The sequence below is a fragment of the Sabethes cyaneus genome, chromosome 2, assembly GCF_943734655.1.
Source record: "Sabethes cyaneus chromosome 2, idSabCyanKW18_F2, whole genome shotgun sequence".
In the NCBI taxonomy this organism is placed as follows: domain Eukaryota; kingdom Metazoa; phylum Arthropoda; class Insecta; order Diptera; family Culicidae; genus Sabethes; species Sabethes cyaneus.
The window spans coordinates 210306069-210330623 of NC_071354.1; the positions used below are offsets into that span (position 1 = coordinate 210306069).

General features: G+C 38.0%; 1 protein-coding gene across 2 annotated transcripts in view; it reads right to left on the minus strand.

The window, feature by feature from the left end:
* The window catches only part of LOC128733554 (tyrosine 3-monooxygenase-like), a 44564-nt gene that overhangs the window by 19076 nt on the left and 933 nt on the right, over nucleotides 1-24555 (minus strand). Inside the window, exons 1-4 of one of the 2 annotated variants that reach the window (XM_053827209.1) lie at nucleotides 18782-18904; nucleotides 5343-5454; nucleotides 5085-5135; nucleotides 4553-4615 (exon numbers count right to left, since the gene is read on the minus strand). In XM_053827209.1, coding sequence (XP_053683184.1) covers nucleotides 4553-4615; nucleotides 5085-5135; nucleotides 5343-5454; nucleotides 18782-18826 — 271 coding nt within the window. In that variant the 5' untranslated portion in view covers nucleotides 18827-18904. Of the gene's footprint in view, nucleotides 1-4552; nucleotides 4616-5084; nucleotides 5136-5342; nucleotides 5455-18781; nucleotides 18905-24555 lie in introns of those variants that run through there. The other variant, XM_053827208.1, reaches the window with a different exon arrangement.

A 24555-nucleotide genomic window follows, 5' to 3' on the forward strand; every position in this document is an offset into this window, starting at 1 on the left:
TCAGCTATTTGATTTAGGTCCAGATTTGAGAGATAAAAGTGATGGCAAAGAAGAGTTAACATCAAGTTGGTGAGCTGGTGTTGACATCGGCAGATAGAGGTGTTAATACTATTGTAACGATGACCATGCCAGCATCTGGCCATTGCCATAGTTATTCTTATTTTCGCACAAATGGAAGAATAATGGTTTCAACCCAAATGTTTAGAATACAATGGACAAATTTTCACTTTGGATCTAGCAGTTCCAACTATTTGCTCATTCCAAGACTAAGAATGCTGTACTCTTTATTCTGTACAACCATTGCACTATGGTCCAGAAAGCCAAATTAGGTGGAAAAAATTGTTTACTCAGTAGTCGTTGATTTTAGACTATTTACGTCTTAGCAACAAAATCTTGATTTAGGATGGCGCTTTTTTTGGCATGAGCTATTTTAGGGTGACCCTTAAATTAACCAAGATCCAGAAATTATCTTCAAAACGAAACAAGATAGAGCGATATTCACTGCAGCAATTTCATAGCTTGAAATATTTTGAGTAATATTGTAGAAGACAAAATCCTTCTATCTCAAACCGTTTCCATATTAGGGCGATTTTCCTGAGTCAAGTTAGGGTGACCCTGCTATTTTGCGATTTTTCTCCATAACTTTTTTATTTTGCATTTGTCGCAAAACACTTCTTCAGATGACTTTTGAAGCTCAATAAGACGCAACTTTTGGTGAAAAAAGAAATTGGCTATCTATTTTACTTCTACACTTATATTAAATTTTATGATAAAAATAGGCCGTTTTCAAATGTTAGTATCTCAGAAAGGTGCAAGCGGAATTAAAATCGGTTGATTGCGTTTGAAAGATCGTGATTTTTTGTGCATAATATCAAAAAATTGGAGAGTGGATTTTTTTCTATCTCAAATAAATCAACTTTGAATATGTGTGGTTTTAACATATTTAAGTATATAAAAGTAAACGAGTTGCACCATAACTCCGGAAGGCCTTGACTGTTCTTGATTAAACTTAGCGTACATGTTTCTTGACATAAGTAAATCAGTACAGGGGGTTGACAAAAGCGGGGTGGTCGCTGAAAATGGGAGCGGGAGGTACAAATAAGTAAAAGTGGCTGTAATTATATTGCATTTAAACCGTTATATGTTGTGTGAGTGGTCCAAATCTAAAAGAGAATGTATAAACTTAACCTCATGTTTGTTGACTTGAACTTTATAATGAGGTTAGACATTAAAAACGGTAGACTTTCCAATAAACAGAGGGAATGGTAGACAAAGTAATGAAATCATATGTGTTTCATAGTATCATGGAGTGGAACTACCGAATGAGAAGTTTAAATAGTTTTCTACCCGCGACGGAGATTTCCGTGATTCCCACCTCCCCTTTCATCAGAGGCCACCATTCTTTTGTCTTTCAGCCACTTGTACATTTGTTTTCGTTAAGGTTAAAAATCACAGGCGAGCGTGTGTGAAAAGCATAGCATCCAAAGCGTACTCCACTGACGCAAGCCTACGCCAAACAACTGCTGGCACTGTGTGCATACATTCTGCGTTCGTTCGTTTTTTATTTGTTAACGGAGACTTTAAATCATTAGATTCATTCGTCTCCGATATACATTCTGCTACCTGCACACTCGCGAGTGTACAGCCTCATATTAACTTTCTACACATCCCGCCCGCGAATCCAAAGCTCACGAGCTGTACATAGGTCGTGAGCACGAGCGGCACACTAGGATGTATGGATACGGATTTTACTTTTCTTCTTCATTTTACACCCTCGCTTATAGACGCGGGTAAGTGTGCGGGCCAATGCGAGCGATGATAGGTATCAACTACTGGGTTGCAATGACGAGCGTAAGCAACGACCGTAGCTGATAACTAAATAGCAAAGTATTTGCAAAGCCTAGGTGCTACATTCCGTTATCGAAACTTGACCTTCTGTTTTTTTATACGACAGACTTTGCAGCCAGCTGTTAGAGTGCAGGACAATTGCAGGGCCAGTTGCTACGATCCTGTTGACTCTAACAGCCTCTCCCAGTCGGAATTCGAACATATGACGGCTGGCTTATTAGACCAGCATCATACCTCGAGGCCAACTGGGAGGTGATAACTAAATACACTATGGCAAAAACTTGTCGCAGTGCATGAGAATATCAGCAAAGAAATCCGAAAGAAACGATCATGCATATGTGTTCGTTAGAAGTCATGACGCGAATGCGGTCTTCACAACACTACGTTTCAGTTTGCAAATTCTCATAATACAAAAAACAAAGCTTTTTTGCTCATTTAGACATATCTACCGCTTTCCTTGATTAGCTCTTCTCGGTCAGCGGCCCTTTTGTCTACAGCAACGCGTACGTCTCTCCGAAGATAATGAAAGAGACATAAAGTCTTCCTTATATTGTTCTACTTCCGTAGTTGTGACCCTCCCATCTTTTCACACGCTCTTCATCTTATCTCCCAGCCACTTGTACAACTTCTAACAGACCAAATGCAAGATATTATTATTATTATTATTATTCTATATTTGAGAGGTTTTCAGCCTGTGGCTGGTTCGCCCCTTAATGCAAGATGATCGCAGCCACTTTTACTTATTTGTACCTTCCGCTCCCATTTTCAGCGACCACCCCGCTTTTGTCAACCCCCTGTACTGATTTACTTATGTCAAGAAACATGTACGCTAAGTTTAATCAAGAACAGTCAAGGCCTTCCGGAGTTATGGCGCAACTCGTTTACTTTTATATACTTAAATATGTTAAAACCACACATATTCAAAGTTGATTTATTTGAGATAGAAAAAAATCCATTCTCCAATTTTTTGATATTATGCACAAAAAATCACGATCTTTCAAACGCAATCAACCGATATTAATTCTGCTTGCACCTTTCTGAGATACTAACATTTGAAAACGGCCTATTTTTATCATAAAATTTAATGTAAGTGTAGAAGTAAAATAGATAGCCAATTTCTTTTTTTACCAAAAGTTGCGTCTTATTGAGCTTCAAAAGTCATCTGAAGAAGTGTTTTGCGAGAAATGCAAAATAAAAAAGTTATGGAGAAAAATCGCAAAATAGCAGGGTCACCCTAACTTGACTCAGGAAAATCGCCCTAATATGGAAACGGTTCGAGATAGAAGGATTTTGTCTTCTACAATATTACTCAAAATATTTCAAGCTATGAAATTGCTGCAGTAAATATCGCTCTATCTTGTTTCGTTTTGAAGATAATTTCTGGATCTTGGTTAATTTAAGGGTCACCCTAAAATAGCTCATGCCAAAAACAGCGCCATCCTAAATCAAGATTATGTTTCTAAGACGTAAATAGTCTAAAATCAACGACTACTGAGTAAACAATTTTTTCCTCCTAATTTGGCTTTCTGGACCACAGTGCATTGAAGTCACACGAAACATTTTTTCATTTTTGAGAAGGCAACGACAAACCATTTTCGTGTCATATCCATTCCTTCTTCTACCTGCCATAAAGTACGGACTTTTCGTTCATGGGACAGTTCAAGGAGTACTACTCAAAAGCTTTGAACAAATTTATGAAACACCGCTGCTATACTTAATGCCAAGCATTCAATCAACTAGCTACGCTCTCCGTTGTTCAAACTGGGATAACCAATATGTGTTTCGGAGAGCGATGTTGCAACCGGATTTTACAGGAAGTTCCTATGATGATATTAATAATGAATATTTTCTGTCTACTGATGTCTGCGGCTGAATAACAAGTTAGCCTTTCACCGGCTCAGATCTTCACCAACTGCCCAGGTATGAATGTATGATACTGTTTCAAAAGATACAAATACAGATTTGAGAACATTTTATTTTGTAGACGAACATGGCACCCTCTCATCATTTATTCCACAAGAGATCAATAGTGGCAACACTATCTCTTCATATTGTGAGGAAATAACATTTGGTTTTCAAACTTTACAGATTTATTAACCAAACTCAGCAGTCAGCAATTCAATCAGTCTGTTAAAAACTCACAAACAAATGGAAGTAGCCTAAGGATATAACATGGAAGTAGCACCAAGGATATAAAATTGGAAGGTAGCATCTGCCCTGCATGTAGTTGGCTTTTTAACAACTCAAGGAGTGGAAATATATTATATTTTTTTACCGATTGTCAATACTTAAATTATGATAAATGAAATTAGGTTTGGAAGAAATTGCATATTAAGCTATTGTTGTTAGTGACTATTCCGGAAATTAACCGGATTTCGGGTCCTGGACAACACCACGTAACTGTGCTGATCAAAAATCAGAAAGTCAAGTTTTGAAAATGGAATGTAACGTCAGAACTTTGCTGCTATGCTTTGTATCTGGCAGTTTTGATTTCAAAACCAAAATTAAATAAATGACTCATGTAGCTTCATCTGTGGATTGAATAAAGTCGCAAAAAAACCTTTTCAAAAACGATTTTTTGTCTCAAGTTTGGGACTTTTTACAGCCACTGTGATACTAATAAGTGTTCCAACTGATGAATGCGGGAAAATACGGGATGTGAATTGACATTTTGCGTTGCAGAAAAAATGAAGCTACTACTTACCTTTCTCTTCATCTTTTTCTCCACTGGGCAAAATTTCTTCCTGTTTGCACGGAAGTTCGTCAACTATTTTGCCAAGTTACGAAACAACAGTGAACAATATAGCACAGCGATACGACATCCAGAAGCGAAACCGAACGTAAATCAAGCAACAAATTGAAACATAAAATGAAACGAAAATAAATAAATTAGAAAATTATAATAATATAAATAAAAATTAAAACTTAATGGTCCATTCCAAAGTGAAGCTAAATTTCGTTTGTCATGATAGAAATCTCTCACCGCTTTTGAATAAAGAACGATCGCACCGTAGAAAAAAACTTCGTTCAACCCAACCAGGAAGTGTATCGCTACACACTCCTAGTGGTAGCCTGTCAAGGGGAAGAGATTTCAATCGGATCAAACGGGAGCCTGTCCGTCGTGAGATTTGTGGTGCCGGTTTTGCTGGTTGTCCGTGTTGATACATACATCGGTATATTCGCGTGTGCTCACATGGAATGGACGATTATGTGACGGGAAACAACTTTCAAATTACCTTGTGGATTCTGTTCTGGGGCCTGTGGCACGGAGCTTTCCAAACTAGAATCTGTCCGGTGTTTGTGGTTCAATCAGGAACAGTATAGTATGTACAACAAGCGAAATAAGGTACATATAGACAAATGAGAAACGAAACAAAAACAAATTGAAAAATAAAAACAAAATCAGTAACAACAGGCAGAAATTAATCATCAGCTAGTGAATAGATTTGTTAATGGAGATCCAGTGCGAACTGGTTATCGTCCGGTATACTTACCGTTGGCCTTTACTCGGGCCTCGTCAAGAACGGTCTGTTTGGTCTGCTTGACTACAATTGTTTCGAAACGGGCGTCGTCCACCAGAGAACGGCGGCGGGATGGGTAGCCATTCTGGAAGGAAACAGGAAAAAAAGAAAACGAAACATTAATATTACATTTGAACAAGAACATTTTCCAAAGAGACATGAAGTTGTCAAACGACGAACCTCCTGTAGAGTGAATTTCATTCTGAACGTAGTATCGAACGGCAAACTTGTTGAAGGTGGTATTGATTCTTCTCTGAAATGGTCATTTCTAGTTCCAGTCGCGTGCGAAGTGCATGCAACCTGGCCGGCCATCGCGGCCAGTCGCGGCCGTTCCATTGCCCTATCGGTGCGTGGCGTTTAGTTGCGAAAAGTAAAAACAAACTTCAGCATTGTCCGATAATGGACTCAGCTAGACGAATGCCCCACTGCAAGCTGATGATATTTGCCAAGCTATATACAGTGCAGAATTAGGATTGTGCAATCGGATCAGATTGGTCAGGCGGTTGCACTCAACAGCGCGCACGCGATTAGCAACTGATGACGACCGTAGGACGCCACGGTGAGGAGACTGCAGTCCCCTTGAAGCGTGATCCTTATTTGATCGAACTAATGAACCGCGATGCCGCGGTCCAGGTTGTACTAAAGTATACCGCACGAGAACCACAGCGCAGGTGTCCGCGCGGTCGGCGGCGGCAGCAAAAAAAAAAATCCGATCTGTACAAACACGGAAATGGATTAAGGAAAGCGTGCGCCAAACCGGAACGCACTGCGCCGTGCTGCGGTATAGATTGCTGATTTGATGCATAGGACACGATCGAATCTCATGAGTCACGGTGCGAGGTGCGGAATTGACATTCACCTTCAAAAACAATTACTATTTATGGAACGCGCGCGCGATCTATTGGCTCGCGGCATGGCTTTTTGTGGCTTACCGAGAGAGACCGTGGAATCAATAGACCGCATCCTCGTCCCGAAAAGCCGCGGAGACTATCATGGCGACGACGACGACGGTAACGGCAACGACGGGGTGGCTTGGCAGCAGTTTCACGTGAATGAGTGCTGCAAACGTGAATGGTTAGGGTTTGCCAAGCGAACCGTTCGATTGGGGCTACCGGTTTTTTTTCTTGCTGTGCTAATTACGGAGGGCTAGTTTTACTGCACTGCTAGAGGTTGATGTGCCGGGAAAAGGATACTTGAGCCAGTCAAAGTGACTATAAAGTTCGAACTTTTAAGCGACCGGGAATATATTACGGATTAATGAGGGTGCAATTGAACTGAACGTCGCTGATTAGTGATTCTGAAATTGCCGATCTGTGACTGATTCGTGTAGAACAAGCCGGTATTGCCGGAAGCGTGTCAACGTTTTGGTTTTCTTGAATTAAATTTGATGGTCCTTAGGCAAACAAGAAGCTTACTTATTTGGATCATTTGTTTCTGATAATTGATTTCGATTAGCATTTTTGAAAGCTCGTTTAACGTCTGGTTTTAACCTCTTTACAGAACATTTGTTTCGTTTGGTTAACGTAGCGTTAGTTATAAACGTGATTGGGAAGTAATAAATTAAACCAGGGATCCATAAAGATACTACTAGCGCTGTGATGTAATCCAGGAGGCTTATTCACGTCTTAGTATTAATGGCCTAAATCAAAAATTTATTTTTAGCTATCCTACGCTGGTCAGAATCCAATGCTATCGAAATTTTTATAATTTTTGGTCATACAAAGTCACCTTTGTTGGTTTCCTTTTTTAAACTTTTTTTGTAAATTCTGCTGCTTTGAAGAGAAGGTAAAATAAAATTACTGATTTTGCTTCATCGAGTATTAGCAGCTGGTCCACCAACTTCAGTTGGAAGTTGAGTCGATTGGGCGATAACCGATTTGATTACCTTTCCACCATTACCACAGCTGCGATTGGGGCTTCAAGTCAAAGCATAACCAGTATAAAACCGGACATGTTTGGTCTAATTCCTCTTCGCCGGAAGTAGAAACCGGAGAATCTGCTTCACATGAACCGTAAACTGGAATATAGTGAAATCATGACCTGATTCCATAATCTTTTCCCGCTACTAATTTCATTAGCGAAAAATATGCGCAAGGGGCGGAAGACCTATTTCCGTCCTATTTAAGGGTACCTTGAACTATTTTCCCAAAATATGATGAAACCACAGAACAAAAGAAGGAGATCAAACAATGCGACGATCAAAAGTGGTAACGTCGATTTGGCTTTCTTTTGGAAGGATTTCGTATAGAAAGAACTAACAGCAATATCAGCAGAACGCCTACTCCCTATCGCTCCTATTGCTTTCATGTGTATTCGTGTGTTTTTTGTTAAAAAGAGGATCTCTTTCTACTACCAGGGTTGGTAGGTCGATAGCATGAAGGTGTTTCGATTTAAACTTACAATTCTGTTCTGTGATGAAACTCTATTTTATTCGATAAAAACTTTTCATACCAATTCGTTAGCTAACATTTACTGAATATATGAGTGTATTTTGATTTTTCATAAAACCCGTTTAATTCTGAGTTATAGACTTAACAAATGATGAGTTTGTGGCGGGTATTTTCGGCCTATTGACTGCACTAACACAGCAATCCCACAAATAAAATCTTGTTCGACCTTTAAGAACTCACTGATTTGTTAAATATACATTTATAAAAATGAAAGCTTAGGTACCTAGACCTAATAAAACGACTGACTCGGTAATCCCACGGTGGTAAGCATTGGTACGCCTATTTTGATGGTTCCTGCACAAGACGTAGACGGTGCGAAAACAGGCAGACATCCTGTCTACGGAAAGATGAATTACAGCGATGGATAAAGCGTGATGAGACGAGCGGTGGCAAGGGTATTGGGCGACAGGTAGTAGAAAACAATAAACGTGTCCCTTTAGTTTATTTGACGTGCAAGTAATGGGCGCCCATAAACAACAGCAAAACAATAATAAACCTTAGGTTGTGAAGGGAAGTTTTTCCTGACAGCAGGCCGATCCTTCAACCAGCTTGTTGTTTCAATAATACGCTCTGGGAAATCCATAACTCCCTGGGTAGATTTTAAGTAGAGGTGGGCAAGTTAAGGAAGATTGGCGTTGAACAACAAACATTTTTGTTGGTTTGGCCCGTTTTTTGTTAAAAATAATGCCGTTCCTCAGGATGTTACTGTCGATGGTAATTGCTACAATTCCACGATCACCCACCCGCTGAATGTTTTATAACCCAACTGAATGCCTTCAATGTGAAGCAGCTGTGGTTTCAGGAAGACGGCGCAACATGCCACACCGAGCGTGCCAAAATTGGTTTGTTGAAAGAAACTTCTTTTCGAACGAAATATCTCGCGTAACATATTCATGAATTAACCTCTAAGGTCATGCTATTGTACATTGCAGGACTATTTTTGTATGCCCTATAAAATATCTGATCTACGACGATAAGTTACCCACGTCTATCTGGCTTCTTGTTGCCAAAAACAATGTTTCATCTAAAAAAAGTGAAACAGTGCAACACTTTCTTTTGTGCAAATAGTGAAATAGTGCAACACTTTCTACCTACTGTGTATAACTTTTTATTGAATGGATAGAAATTGATGAAATTTTGGGTAAAACTAGCTTAGAGTGTAATACAAAATTTCATCACAATCTGTCAACTAGTCATCGAGATGGCTTCCAAACAAGAAGTGCTTCGACAAAAAATTATGAGCGCGGTCGAGGAAAATCCAGGCCAGCCTCACAGGTGGATCGCGAAACAGTTGGAAATCGACCATTCGACCGTGTCCCGTACGATAAAATCGTTTAAGAAGACCCAGACGACCCACCAGCGGTGAGCTGGCAGCGGAAGAAAAGCGAAGACGATCGACCCCGTGAAGGTGGAAGGAAGGTGAGGGAGGGATTACTTCAAGCACTTCTCGAACCTTTCGATTCGGAATGTGGCCAAGAAGGTCAATTCTTCCGTCTGGTTCGTTCAGCGGATATTGAGCCGGCCGGACTTCATGTATTCAAGGTAAGGAAACGCGTAATCAAACCGAACACGGTGGGTCAAATCCCGCGCCAGGTAGCTAGACCACGAGTGACGTACATTAAAGCAGACGTTGCGCAAATCCCCGTCCTGAAGATTTGAATCGGCACTCACGGCACGGCGTCTCACTTGGATGTTCTGGAGAAGTTCCGAAAGAAGAAGGTCGACAAATTTACCAAGAAGTATATGGTTTGGCAAAGGATTAGTGGGTGTGGAAAATTCAGCAAGCCGCACATAACGTCCGGCACCATCAAACTTTCATCATCAACACCATCACCATTTCAACGAAAAATGCCTCCAGAAGCGCCTGCCTCCCTACCTATCGTCCCACAAAGGTGTCACTCTGTTTTGGTCGGATCTGGCATCGTGCCATTGCGTGAAACCGGTTATGAATTGGTACGAAGCCAACGATGTTGCCAAAATCCAGTGGTTTAAGGGAAGGTCTTCAAAAACGACCAGGATTTAAGAAAAGTGTGGATGAAGGTGTGTAAGAAAGATGGCGCAAGTGTTGCACAGGATTTGATGAATCTAAACTCAAAATCTCAGAATCTGACTCAAAATCTAATCCCAAATCTGGTCAATAATAGGGTCAGAAATATGAAAAATCTGGTTAATTTGGTTAATAATGTGATCCAATTTGAGAATCTGATCAAAAATTTGAACCAATGCTAATAAAAATGTGCTTCAGAATCTGGTCAAAGTTCAAAATCTGATCTTGGTTTGTGGTTCAAAATCTGCTCCCACAGCTGATCCAAAATATGAAAAAATGTGATCTTTGATATTATCCAAATTTGGTCCAAATTTGTTCAAAATTTGATCCAAAATCGGATGTTGGCGAAGCATCTGGTTCAGGTCCCGAATCTGGCCCAAAATATGGCCAAATTCTAACTAAAAATGTAGTTCAAAATCTGGTTTAAGTCTGTTCAAAATTTTGTTACAAAATCTGGAACAAAATTTAACAAAAAATGTAGTCAATCCAGGTCCAAAATACGGTTCATGTTTAGAACCTGGCTTAAAACGTGCTCCAAAATCTGGTTGGTGGTTTAAAATCTGATCATTAAGGTGGCCCAAAGTTTATAGTCCGGATCCAAAATCCGGCAAAATCTGGTGATTTAAAATCTGGTCTAGAATCTTATCTAGCTTCGAGATCTTGTTCAGATGCAGCATCTGATCCAAAATCTGATCAAAAATGAGGTCCAAAATCTGATAAAAAATGTGGTCCAAAGTATGGTCCACAATCTGATGCAGGTCCAGAATGTGGTCCAGACCAGTTCTAGAATCTGGGTCTAAAATCTAATCCAAAGTCCGAATCCGAATCCGAATCAGAACTTGATAAAGAATGTTTGAACCAGAATCTAGTTCAAATTTGTTCTAAAATTTTAAACAAAAGTTGATAAAAAATGCTTGTCCAGGCCCAAAATCTGACCCAAAATCTAATAAAAAATGTAGTCCACAATCTGATCCAGAATCCAAGGATGGTTCGATCACTTTGACTCAATTTTGATTCATTTGACAGTACCAGCTGAGCAAAATTTAACAACGTGATGTATGGGACATTTGTAGAACTAGTTTTTACCTATATTTTTACTGAATCAAGTTTTGCTGTATCTTTTGTATTTACGGTGCTACAATGCTAGTACCTCTTTATTAACTAAATGAACGTTCATTTAGTCACTAAAGAGTTACTAGCATTGTAGCGCCGTAACTACAAAAGATACAGCAAAACTTTTTTCAGCAAAATTGTAGATAATAACTTGTTCTATAAATGTCTCATACATATCTTTGTCAAATTTTGCTCGGCTGAGACGGTACTGTCAAATGAATCAAAATTAAGTCAAAGTGATCGAACCATCCCTGCCAGAATCTAAATCAAAACTGTTCCAAAATTTGTTACAAAATTTAGAACAAAATCTGGTTAAAAATGTGGTCCAGAATTTGGCGCAGGTTCAGAATCTGGTTGGTGGTTTAAACTCTGATCAAAAATAATATACACTCAAGTCGCTTTTTACGCGAAGGATACGTTCCGCGTAAATCAAAAATCCGAAAATCGTAAAAAACCGCGTAAATTCCGAAATTCGCGTAAAAAGAAAAAATTCCGTAAAAAAAACTTTGTGGATTTCAACGTTTCGTGAAAAATAGACTAATTGAGCGCATCCGCGTAAATTCTGAAAATCGCGTAAAAAACCGCGTGAATTCCGAAATTTGCGTAAATTCCGAAACTCGCTCAAAAAACCGCCTAAATTCCGAAATTCGCATAAAAATAGTCGCGTAAAAAACGAACCGCGTAAAAAGCGACTTCAGTGTACTTGGAAGGAACACGGGAGGGAGTGCTACATTGAGTCTTCGCCAAGGACGCCACACTGTCATGCTACGGCTTTGGTTGTCATGAGTAAATTTAATTAGAATTGAATATGCGTTTTGTTATTGAAAATCATCTGAAAATTACTGGAATAAAAATTATTAAATTTACTACAATTTAAATCTAGCATAACGCCAAAACAAGAGTTTGAGAAAAGAGATCAGAAAACAGGTGTCTTGCCCCTCGTGATTGGTCGATTCTATTGCAATAAACAAAAGCTTCAAATTTATTTCAAGTATGACAGTAATAGTTGTTTGTTTGTTAGTTTATATTTGAGACCTTTTAACCATTTTTGATTATTCAGGTTTGGAAAGTTATAGTACAGAGAACAGGAATATAAGAAATGTGTCCCTACTTAGATAAAACGCGTGTCAAAATAGTTGGGAAACAATAGAGATGGTGTCACTAAAAACGCCTAAAGTTTTGCAATAAAAACACAACAGCTTGCTTCTGGCGCTAGTGTATTGCTAAGAAGTTTAAATATACTAACGCCAGAGGCAACCTTTTGACTTTTTCGAAGTCATTTAACAAAACAAAAAAACGTTTCATCTAGAAGACTAACATCTCTCCCTCGCGTACATAGCAACAGCGCACCTTTTCCGACAAAAGTGGAAACTCTATGTAAATTTTAGTGATGGAAACGGGCATCCATATTCTAATATACACACACAGTGCCACAGTGGTCCAAAAGAATGATAAGTGGAACTTTTTTCCTACCGTCTTTTGCTTTCATTTTAGCAATATTTAGTGACTTTGGAACATTTGTTCGTAGGAAAACCCTCCATAATCTAAAACTGTTAAAAGTTACTATGATAAAAATAAAAAAATAACAATTTCGTATTAAGAAACACAGACATAATTTCTTCGGCAAAGTTGAAGAAAATTCATTGTTGTTTGCCAATGAATTTGCTAAAGAAATCTTATTTAAATCTCTGTCGGGTGAAGAGATATAGAACATTTTCTTTGGAAGCTCTTTAAAAATTAGTTTTTCATGCATAACTTTTGTTGTTTGCATTTTACACGCACATATTGTTCCAGACAATTATCGAAGCACTCAAACTACACGTTTCTGCAAAAGGCCGCAAATCTCTCGAAACCTTCTATACAAAGTTATCGCTTTATTTAAGATTTATTTTTCCTTAAATTCACGAACCTGATAGAGCTAAAAATGTCATTTTTAGCAAAGTTGTTTGCATTTATATTTTCTACAGCCTTGCCGAATTAATATTTCTAACTAGGGTTTATTTCTAATTCCCGTCGTAGTAAGTAAAGCCATTCTAATTTTCATCGTTTGTTGGATGGATTTAATGAATAATCCAAAAGTTCTTGTGCTGATTTGACTAAAACACACTTACCTTCCGATTCGTGAACTTTGAAATCACTGAAAAACGACTATTAAAGCATATTATTGAAATTACGCAACTGGCTTCAATTTTCAAATTCGTCGTACCGTTTTAAAATCCGTCCATCAAAATTTTTCATCATCCGAACTAAAAATCACAACAATGTTTGCGAAGCTAATGCGCATATATTTGTGTAGGACGGCATGACACAGGTTATTCTGCAAAATTTCTGCAGGTCAGGCAAGTTTTCCTGGCTGCAGAATAACGACAGTGCCTTGCGTGAGTTACTTCCATTTATGAATGACGGAAATTATAACGATTAGCCGACATTTTTTTCTTCGTCGCACGAAAAAATGTAGGAAATTTGGCTGGTAGGACTTCTTCAATGATAAAAAGCATTTAAATAGATCTCAGCTCAGCTTACGATAGACAAGAAACTAAAATATTAGGGAATAACTAGTTTTGCATTGTGTGTCATAGAAATGCTGCTATTTTTAATAATTTGTGTTGGATAAGATGGGAATAGGCAATTACGACGAAGCAGCAACATACCCTACTAATGCAACAAAGTGGACGCGTATTGAGCTTACTGCGAACGCAAAACACATAGAACATACTCTAATAAGGATGGGTGGGGTCAAGCGGCACCTATGCAAGTTTGTAGTACTCAAGCTTCAAGGTGAAGCAATGATTTAATTTATCCACTTGCTCCATTTTATCCTACAGGATTGTGAAACTAAGAGAAAATAAAGCTTGAATAAATGAATGCGATAACTTAGCAAGTAAATGTCGTAGATATTTGCGGTATTCTGCAAAAACGTGTATTTTGAGTACTTCGTTAATTTATTAGAACAATATGTTCTTGTAAAATGCAACCAACAAAAGTTAAGTATGAACAACTATTTTTCAAGGAATTTTCTCAAAAAATGCTCTATAGTACTACACTGAATAGAGATAAAATTATAATTTCTTCAGTAAATATGCTTGCTTTTATATTTTCTATAACTTTGCTGAAGAAACCTGGTCTCTAACTACTAACACAGAAAAGTTATTTTTTTATTTTTATCATAGTAAACCAGGATTACCTTTCGATACTCTTAGATTATGGGGGGTATTTATACGAACAAAAGTGCTGAAGACCCGAAATGCTAAAATGAAAACATTGGGCCATGTGGACGTGGCAACAATCGAAATTGTTGCATTTGGTGTGTTGAACAGCAAAAACCCGATTTAATCCACCTAGTGGTGAAAGGAACCTTTGTTATACGGTCTTACTTGGTATTTGAGATAGAAATCGACACGTTTTCGGAACATAATTCATCTATTGGTTAACGTTGCGTAATGCCTTGGTTTACATAAAATTTTTGAAAATTGAATAAGTTTACAAATTTTGAACAAAATAGGAACACTTTTCAATTTTGATAGATCCTTTTTTCATGTAATTGCTGAGTAAGGATAAGTAAGTTGTTATTAATTTGAGTAAGTGCAAATAAAAGTAAGTTGTAAGAGGAAATCTTATTCTTTAACATATACATTGCCTAGTAAAGGTCTAGTTTATAGGTTTTTGAACTATGCATAATTTCCTGTAATGCCATTCTATTTGATTCACATCAATAGAGTTTTCTTGAATAATTTTAATCAATTTTTATTAACCTTCGGTTACTCACGCTGTTGTATTTTGTACAACACGTGTAGGTTTTTCAACGCCATATTTTTATAAAGTTACAAATCGTTATTTAACTAACGAATATTCTTCAATAAACTTATTCTGAGCAAAATGTCATCATTATTCAATGCATTAATAATTTAAATTGTTTGAAAAATAGATCAGCATAAACCGCCATCACAGAAATGAAACAATCAGCATGCGAGGTGTACCGCAATTGACCCCAAGTGGAATTTTTTCTCGTTTCTTCATATGAAAAAATGGTGTCTGTATGCAGCAAAACTAGCCAATGTAAAATGTTTAAAATGTGTCCGTCTGCTGGTAGTCGAGTAGTTCGTAGTCAAAATTAAGGTATTTTTTATAATCAAAGTTCTACAGTTCCTAAACAAGCAAACATAGAGGTATACTATATTCAGCAAAGTTGTGTATTTTTGTCATTTGTACAATTTTGTAATACAAGAAAAAGTCAGACAACAATTACAAAAAGAGCAAAAATTTAAAACTGAGTTTACAAATTCATATACAATAAATAAGATTTTTCTATCCGAGCTGTAGAGATGGAAGGTTACTGTCTCTAGCAAAATTTCTTGTAATAATATGCTCTATAACTTTGCAGAGCACATCAATGTGTTATATTGACACTGAAGAAAAATAATTTTTTTTATTTCACTTTTAAAGGGATTAGTCAAAATTTAGATTCCACCAGACGATAGAGCTTTTAATTTCAAGAAACTATTCTAAAGGTTTGATAAACCTAAAACCAAGTTTTTCCAGTCAAACCTCTAGTGCGCACGTTTTCTTTGGTTTTGGGCTATTGTGCGCGCGAGTAACTGTGTTGCAAAAGTTAGCGCGAGTGTTCGAGGGTTAATATCTTTTGACCGGTTCAACCAATTCTTATGAAATTTTGCATATATATTCGTAGTGTCAAAACCTCTCGTTTGATATTAAAATAATTGAAATTAGGTAAATTATCTTGGTTAAAATCATTATAAATTATTGTTAATTTTGGTGTGGTGTATACGGTTGCTCATAACTTTCAAATTAAACGTCCAATCAAAAAACCATTCAATAGTGATCTATTAGCATATATTATCTTTCAAATGAGACTAATAGCGCATAAATCGGTCTGGCCATCTCTAAGAAACAGGCGATAATTATTACCTTGTCAAAACAGGTTTTTTAAGCATAACTTTTAAACTACTTGTTTGTTTTCAATTAAAAATTTCTGAATAATTTAGCTTTAATAAGGGCTTTCATTTGATACTAAGATCGTTGAAATCGGTCATGTAGTTCTAGAGAAACCCGTGTCACGTATTTTTCACATTTTTGTTTATAACTTTTAAACGAAACGTCGTGTCACGAAGCAACTCAATAGTGATCTACTAGACAATAATACCTTTCAAACAAAAGTAATAGCGAACGATTCGGTTCAGCCATCTCTGAGAAACAGGCGATAGAAAAAATCATTACATACATACACACACACACACACACACACACAGACATTGCTCAAATCGTCGAACCCTATCGATTGGTATATGTGACTTGGCCCTCCGGGCCTCGGATCAATTTTGTGTTTTTCGACCAATTTTTAAACCTTTGTTATAGTATAACAAAGGTAAAAAGCACTGTTTAGTGTGGTTTATGGGTCGACGGAATCATCAATCCGTGATTTCTCAAAGATGAAGATGGCCGTCACGTTCGCAATCGGTTCATGATTACGAACTTTTTTTACCACGGATGAAATCTGGCACCATCTGTGGTTTCAACAAGACGGCGCGACATGCCACACATCACACAAAACAATAGATCAATTGAGGGGCAAGTTTTACGAGCAATCAAACTCTCGTTTTGGACCAGTAAATTGTCCATCTAGATCATGCCATTTGATATCTTTAGACTAATTTTTGCAGCATTTCGTTTAATTTTTCGTCTATACAGATAAAGTAGCATCAATTAAGGGCTTGAAATATAACACAGGAGATTGGTTAGATGCCAGCCGAAGCCAGGCTTTTGTTATCTTTTTTTGTGTGTGCTGCAAATTTAGTTCAACTAGACAGGTTTCATATTGTCTAATTTTAGTTTCAGATAGAGATCGATCCGTCATAAGTTAAATAGTAATAGTTAAGTTAAGTTCTCAGACGTATTAAAATTTTCATTTCTCTACCATTCAGTGTTGTTACCCTTATAATAACCTGTTATCACAAGCAAACCATTATCGCTTCAAGCCCACAGAAACGCCCAGTTTCAAGTCCCCTGATGGAGATGGAGGTGTTGTTCTCGTAAGTTTGATCTCGTTACTCGTTTCCTTGTAGGACGAATCTCGTCGAAATAAAAACGTAACAGAAAAAATGCACGGCGTTCAACCCGATCGCCGGAATTGAATCCAGCTGGCAGCAGCAGCAGCACAGAGCGGTGTTATTGACATTGAAATCAAAGAGCGAATGTAGTAGTAACGTATGTGTATCAACAGTAGCGTACTACTGTTGGCGGATACGACGCAGTAAGCAGCAACTCACCTGCAATCGTAATCGTCCAAGAGTAGCTAATAATGTGGTGGCAGCAAAAAAATTAATAAGTTCATTGTAACGAGGAATGTAACAGCAGCAGTAGCAACATCATCATCACAAGCGTCAACAGCATCAGTAGTAATGCAGAAAAATAACAAGCTCCAATAGTGGAAGCGATCGGACGCGGTGGCAGAGGCAGTAAATCGTTGTGGGATCGGGAACCGAGTGTTACAGAGGAACCGGGCCGGATTCAAGGATGCGCCTCATGATGTAAAGACACACACAACAACTGCGCGCGAGGATTTTTCGCCACATCATTCGTTCTAACTGCTGCTGCACTGGTACTGTCTGTAATATACGACAAATCGCGATCGCACTGCTAGCCCCGTGCCGTGCCATGGTTGGCTCAACTTGCGACGACAACGACGACGACGACAAGTTTGATTGCTTTTACGAAATTCAATGTCACGGTGCGATTTCGGTCGCTAAACTCGATTGGCCTTGCACGTGTTTTCGCTTGCTGTCGCCGCCAAGCCACCAAGTTTGTGGTCAATTCACCCAGCACAGAAATCCAATCCAACAGGGGCTTCAGAGGCGGTGAAAGGGACCGCCCTGCGATGTTGGATCCGAACAGGCGGAAGCAACACCGTAAGAGCCATGGAGACGGTCGGTTCTGGGTGGCTTCATTGGGCAAGCGGCTGGTTCTGTCTGTGTCTGGCAGGAACAAACAGTGCTAAATTGACGTAACTGAGCGCAGACTCGTTATGTAAGCATCGATCAGTCTGGTCCTAGACAAGTGTCGTCTACTTCATACCGACAATGCATTGTCACCCTGCAATGAGCTTCCAATGGGAAAGTGCAAAGTTTTGCCTCCGGTAAAAGTGGTATCCAAAAAATTACTACCTGCTGCCGGTTGGTTCCAATTGGTGTGATGTAAGTTACACCTGCGACGGCGGGCACTGTCGTGTGTTGTCGGTCGCAGATGACGACGCTCTCTATATTTGCTGTGATTGGTTTCAGGAATGCAACCCTGCAATTAAGATCCTTCTTAGAATGGATCGCACACGATCACCTCAATAACAGCAGTTCTCGGGGCGGGCAGCAACCGCCCCGACTCGCCGCAGTTATTTATGCTAAGTGATTCGACTCGTCGGAGTAAACGATCTAGTTAACTAGATTTTAATAAGATACCCTTCTTTTATTCACTTCAAGCGTGTTTGTATGTACATATGCATATGTATAAGCGGAGGCTATTGAGCGATCGCCGTGGTTCTGTTGCATTCGATTTCCATTCCATTATTATTAGCGCCTGATGGTGTCGTTTGGTTGCGGAAAACCGATCGCGCGGAGGCGCATTGTTTCGGGGACGGGTTGAACCGGATGATGGGTGGGCGTGGGAAAACAGGTTTACGATGGTAGGCGAAACTTCTGGAAGCTTGTCTTTGGTTTTCAGGATCCTATCCTTTTGCCATCATGAGTTATTTATTTCTGTGCACTTAATTTTAATTCGGTTTGTTTTAAGCTCACCTGATCGGGTGATCTTGATGACCGTGAAGTGTTGCTAGCCGACATTCTGACAGGCGATTCCGGTCGATTCGTTGATCTAGATCTGAGCACACCACGGAACGAAATCCAATAAATACTAAATTTTAATTACCCGTTTCGTGATTATATAAGTGAGGGGCAATGTTGATCGCTCGCGCGAGTATTACAGACGCGTTTGGAATTACTTTGTACTACAAGCTGCAAACACTCTGGACTCAAGCCCATCCAATACTGAGTGAGGCTCTGTTTCGTTTCCCATTGACCCAGGGGCAACTTCCAGCTAATTTGTCAAAGATTATGATCATTAAGATGCAACGATTATTAAATGATTCAATCGAACACTTTAGCACACACCAAGAACAGGTGTGCTAAACAAAGGAAATAGTTTCGCTGTGTTGATTTATCTTCTCGATCGTGCACGATCGACCGATTGCTGATTTCCGATCGCGTTTCGAGTGAGCCCTGTTTCCGTGCTGCCACCGTGAGCTGAGGCTGAGGCGGTAAACCTGACTGAATAGAGTGCGAGTGACTAACTTGTTCTGGTGGCGGAGCGGAGTTTGTTCTTACCCCGGCCTCCTCCCCACCGCCGTGTAGTAGGAAGTGTTGATGTAGTACATTGCTAGGTAGTTAAGTACCCTGGTTAGCGAAAGGGTTTTTGTTCGACACGGTAGCAGCGGTGAGGAGCTTTTTTTTCTCCCTGTGCGGTTTGACTAACCGTTCCGTGTGTCACCCACCACCACCGGGGAATCGGGGCCGAGCCGGGATGCGTGATTTTCATTCCGGGAAAATTTTCCGCGTGCTTTATTAATGATTAATTCTTTCGTTCGATTACCGATCACCACCCGCAGTAGCAGTGTAGCAGCACTGATCGGTAGCGGGTAATTACGCAAAGTAGTGGAATGTTTGCTATTCGATTTATGAGTGAACGTTGAATAGTTTAGAAAGAATGTTGGGCGGAGTGTTAACTGTAAATTTCGAATGTCGTGTACTGGCATATTTGACACAAATTCTTTGAAATTTTACAGAAACAATCAGATGGACTGTGTTACAAATCGACAGGGTGTTTTATGAAACCTAGAAAACTTGTTTTGGGACATTGAACTGATGTCTGTGCTAGGAAAAAACTCGTTTTCTTATAAAATGTACTGAAAATGACAAAACTAAGCCATGACACGGCATTTAGCAATCTTTTTCAATAGCTTGCACTTAAAATTTAATAGTTTTCTTTATTTAAGTCGATGCGTAGGAGATTTTTTGATCGATTGGTCATTTTTAGATTTTTTATAATGACACCCTACTTTCGCCTGAGACGTAGTTCAACGTCAAAAATATTAGGACGACTGTGATCGGTAAGAATCTGTTAAATGTGGCGATACAGTAATGTTCCGATTTTGTCAGCTACCGATTTTGTCTACCCCTGATTTTATCAACTTTTTATCCCGATTTTGTCAGCCTATAAATTTTGTTTAACTTTTGTTTTGCTTTTAAACATGACTTATAAAACTTTTCAGTCTGCTTGAAACTATTCTGATTTTCTGGGGAGAGTTTTTGAATAAAATGATGCCTTTTTGCGAGTTATTCGGGGTCAAAACAAGGGTATTTTTATAGTAAAAGTTCTATAGTTCCTAAATAAGCAAAGACAGAAGTATACTATATTCAGCATTATTGTGTATTTTTACTATTTGTACAACTTTGTTAAACAGGCAGAAGTCGTACAACAACTAAAAAAACCGCTAAAATAGAAAAACTGATTTTAACGATTTTTTATTTATGAGAAATAGGATTTTTCTATCTTTGCTGAAGAGATAGAAGGTTACTGTCTTTAGCAAAATTTCTTGTAATAATATGCTGTAAAACTTTGCAGAACACATTTATTGTGTTATGTTTAAAGTGAAGAAAAATAAATTTATTATTGCACTTTTAGGGGGATTAATCAAAATTTGAATTCCACTGAACGATAGAACTTTTAATTTTAAAAAACTCTTCCAAAGGTTTCGCAAACCTAAAACCAAGTTTTCCCGCTCAAAGCTAATGCGCATCAAAAAAAAAAAGGTTCTGGACCAGTGTGCTGTGCCCGGTTCATTGAGCTTTCGGTCGACCAATTGAGGGTTAAAATTTAATTTTTAGTAAAAGTCTTCGAAATTGCAAGGCTTTAAGGCTTTAATTTTGATAAAATTTTCGACAAAATTTGTAGATTTTATCAATTTCCCCAATTTGTTAGCCCAATATTCAACATGGGGCAGACAAAATTGAAACATTTTACTCATTTCGTACAGAAATAAAGCAATTTTCGCCACAAACAAAACCACTGTACAAATTAGTTCGACCCGTTTTTAAGAGATGACTCTGCCTGTTATGAATGTTTCATAAGTCAGCTTATTTCGGTGCCTTCAGAAAGATTAAACGTCAATCGATAATCTTCAGTTTATATCGCTTTTTGTGTCGTGGATAAACCCTAAATTGTTTACTGTTGCGAATACGTCGAATTTTGTGGTAGTTAAACTGCATTTGCGGGAAGTTATCATTTTCTGCTTCAATTGGAAGAAAGGTGCAACTGAAGCGCATGGCGACAATTCTCCTGCTGGGAAATCGTCTAAGGAATGGTTTCGGCGTTTCAAAGATAGTGATTAAGACGTTTCAAAGATAGTGATTAGTGTTTAAGACAACCTTTGGACTTCCAAAAAACTCGAAGACAAAGATTTGTGGGCATTGATTGATCAAGATCTGAGTCAACCGCAAGAGGAGTTTACAGAATCATTGGGAGTGACATGAACAAGCAGTTTTTGTGCGATTGACATCCTCGGGAATGATTTAAAAGCATAGAAATTGGTTGCAATATGAATTGAAACCGAGAGATATTGAAAGAAGATTATTCGCTTATGAGCAGTTAATAGAAAAGCAACGACCGACAGCAACAGAAATTCGTGAACTTAGGTAGAAGTGGATCGGACACACTTTGAGGAAAGGAGCGAACAAGATCTGCAGAGAAGCACTCGACTGAAATCCGCAAAGACAGTGTAGAAGATGCAGATTCAGAGGCTCATGGCGATACAGCTTAGCCAACGACATCCGGGCTGTAGACGTGAACCTGTCCTGACGATAAGTAAAAACCATGGCGGGTAACCGTCGGCAGTGAAGATCTCTGTTTTCATCCTTTTGTTCTGCCGAATCGGCAGACAGGACTCATAAGTAAATAAGTAATACAAAAGCAACAAATAAAGGGTTTTGTTTTACGTCGGATTGTGACTGTGGATGAGGAATGGTTATTCTACGACAATCCCAAGTAGAAAAATACTACGCTCTGTCCGGTTAAATATTTTCATCGATGGTAACATCAACACCAAACCCAAATTTTCATAGTTCGAAGGTCACACATTGTGAATGTGATGGAGCTAAAAGGGTCTTTTGTACTATGAGCTCGGTACAGATTACATTTCATTCGTTTGAGTAGTTTACGCGTTTAGTAAAGTATATTACGAGAAAAATAACCAGAATTTACAAAAAGACTCAATAACACTATTCTACTGCATGACAATGCTCGGCTGCATGCCGCAAAAGCCGTAAAAAAGTATCTGGAAATGCTCAAGTGGGCTATTTTACTGCACTAATCGTATTCTCCGAACATCGTTTCTTCTGATTGCTGCCTGTTTCAAAAGATGCAAGTCACTGCTTCTCTTCTTTCGAAGATTCCAAACATTTGCTCATAACTTGGAACACTTCAAAAGACGAAACATTTTTTCTAGGCTGAATTCGAAATTTTCCTGACAAATGGTGAAAGTAGTAGCAAGCTATCCCGAGTAGCAATTTAGGTAAGCAAATAAGTAAACTCTTATGATGGCATTTAAGACCAAAATTGATCATGAAACCCGCCATAAAATACAATAAAACTCACAATGTTGCTTGGGATGGACGATATTTTAGACAACATTTTGATTCATTTTGTTTTTAAGATAAGCGGGTTTTTGTTCTAAGACAAATGATTAAGAAATTATTTGTATTCTCAACACAATGTTGTTGACTTGGAGGATTTAATTGACTAATGACTATTTTTGCATGAAAATATACTCAAAAGAAGCTCAAGTTTTGATTTTCACTCAAAAATAATTATTTGAATGTGCGCTAGGTTAGAAAAAGTCTAATTTATCTTTGTCATTTTTTCATATCCTTCGCCTTATCATATTTTTATATATCCTTCACCATACCCATGTATTTTTTTAATTCAGATTTTTATTACAAAATTAAAATAAAGCATGTAAACTACTCATAGAAAATTTTTGAGACAAATCATTTTGTTCTAGATATTCTTTTGCTTCAAAAGCGAAAAAGGGAATATTCGCACAATATGGTTTTTTCGCAATTTTCATCAATTCTTGTTTTTGAAAGATAACACCTCTTGAATGCATAGTCAGAATGTTGTGATCGGGTATGTTGCTGCTTCGTCGTAATTGCCTATTCCTGTCCTATCCAACACAAATTATTAAAAATAGCAGCATTTTTATGACACACAATGCAAAACTAATTATTCCCTAATATTTTAGTTTATTGTCTATCATACGTGATCAATCAAAGTGAGATCTGAGATCTATTTAAATGCTTTTTTTCATTAAAGAAGTCTTACCAGCCAAATTTCCTACGTTTTTTCGTGCGATGAAGAAGAAAATGTCGACTAATCGTTTTAATTTCCGTCATTCATAAATGAAAATAACTCACGCAAGGCATTGTCGTTATTCTGCAGCCAGGAAAACTTGCCTGACCTGCAGAAATTTTGCAGAATAACATGTTTCATGCCGTCCTACACAAATACATGCACCTTAGCTTCGTAACATTGTTGTGATTTTTAGTTCGGACGATGAAAAATTTTGATGGACGGAGTTTAAAACGGTACGACGAATTTAAGAAATAAAGTCAGTTGCGTAATTTCCGTAATATTCGCTTTTCAGTGATTTCAAAGTTTACGGATCGGAAGGTAAGTGTGCTTTAGTCAAATCAGCACAAGAACTTTTGGAGTATTCATTAAATCCAACCAACAAATGATGAAAATTAGAATGGCTTTACTTGCTACGACGGGAATTAGAAATAAACTCTAATAATATAAGAGTGTCAAGAAATCTGTTTTCAATTTGTTTTTAATCTGTTTTTAATAGTGTCAATTCAAAACAAATTTTATATGTAGCTCTGAAGCTCCAATAGCCAACCCATTAGAGGGTTAAATACCCAATTTTACACGATTTTATGTAGCTCAGAATAATACCTTTTCGTCTGAACGATTGGGCCTTAACCCTTACTTTATTAGTTCAGTTTTTTATTCGCCAAATAGCGCCAGTAAACACTAATTAATTTCATTCCATTTTCGCAACAGGCCACCAAATACTTATTGGGTTGGTTTGTAAAAATTATCATTGAGAAAAACGTTGCTTGAACGTTAATTTTGGAACTGGGTTTTCGTGAAAATTTTGTTGCCCTAAATCGATTTCATTTTCAAAACTTTGTTTGTCACATCCTAATAATGACAGAATAGAATTCAACTTTTGTAACTAACAAATGCCATTTTTTGTAAAAATACAGGGATATTTTTGGTAGAGCGACACCTCAACACACGATTTTCAAAACTACGGTACAGGATAATTGTAGTGTTGTTAAGTTTGAACAAAAAACTTAATCACTTTTCAATGGAAACGTGCTACCCTTATACAAGTTCACAAGTATTTAGAAGCAAAAATTTGACAATTTGTTATTTAGAATCGTAGTTTGGCATT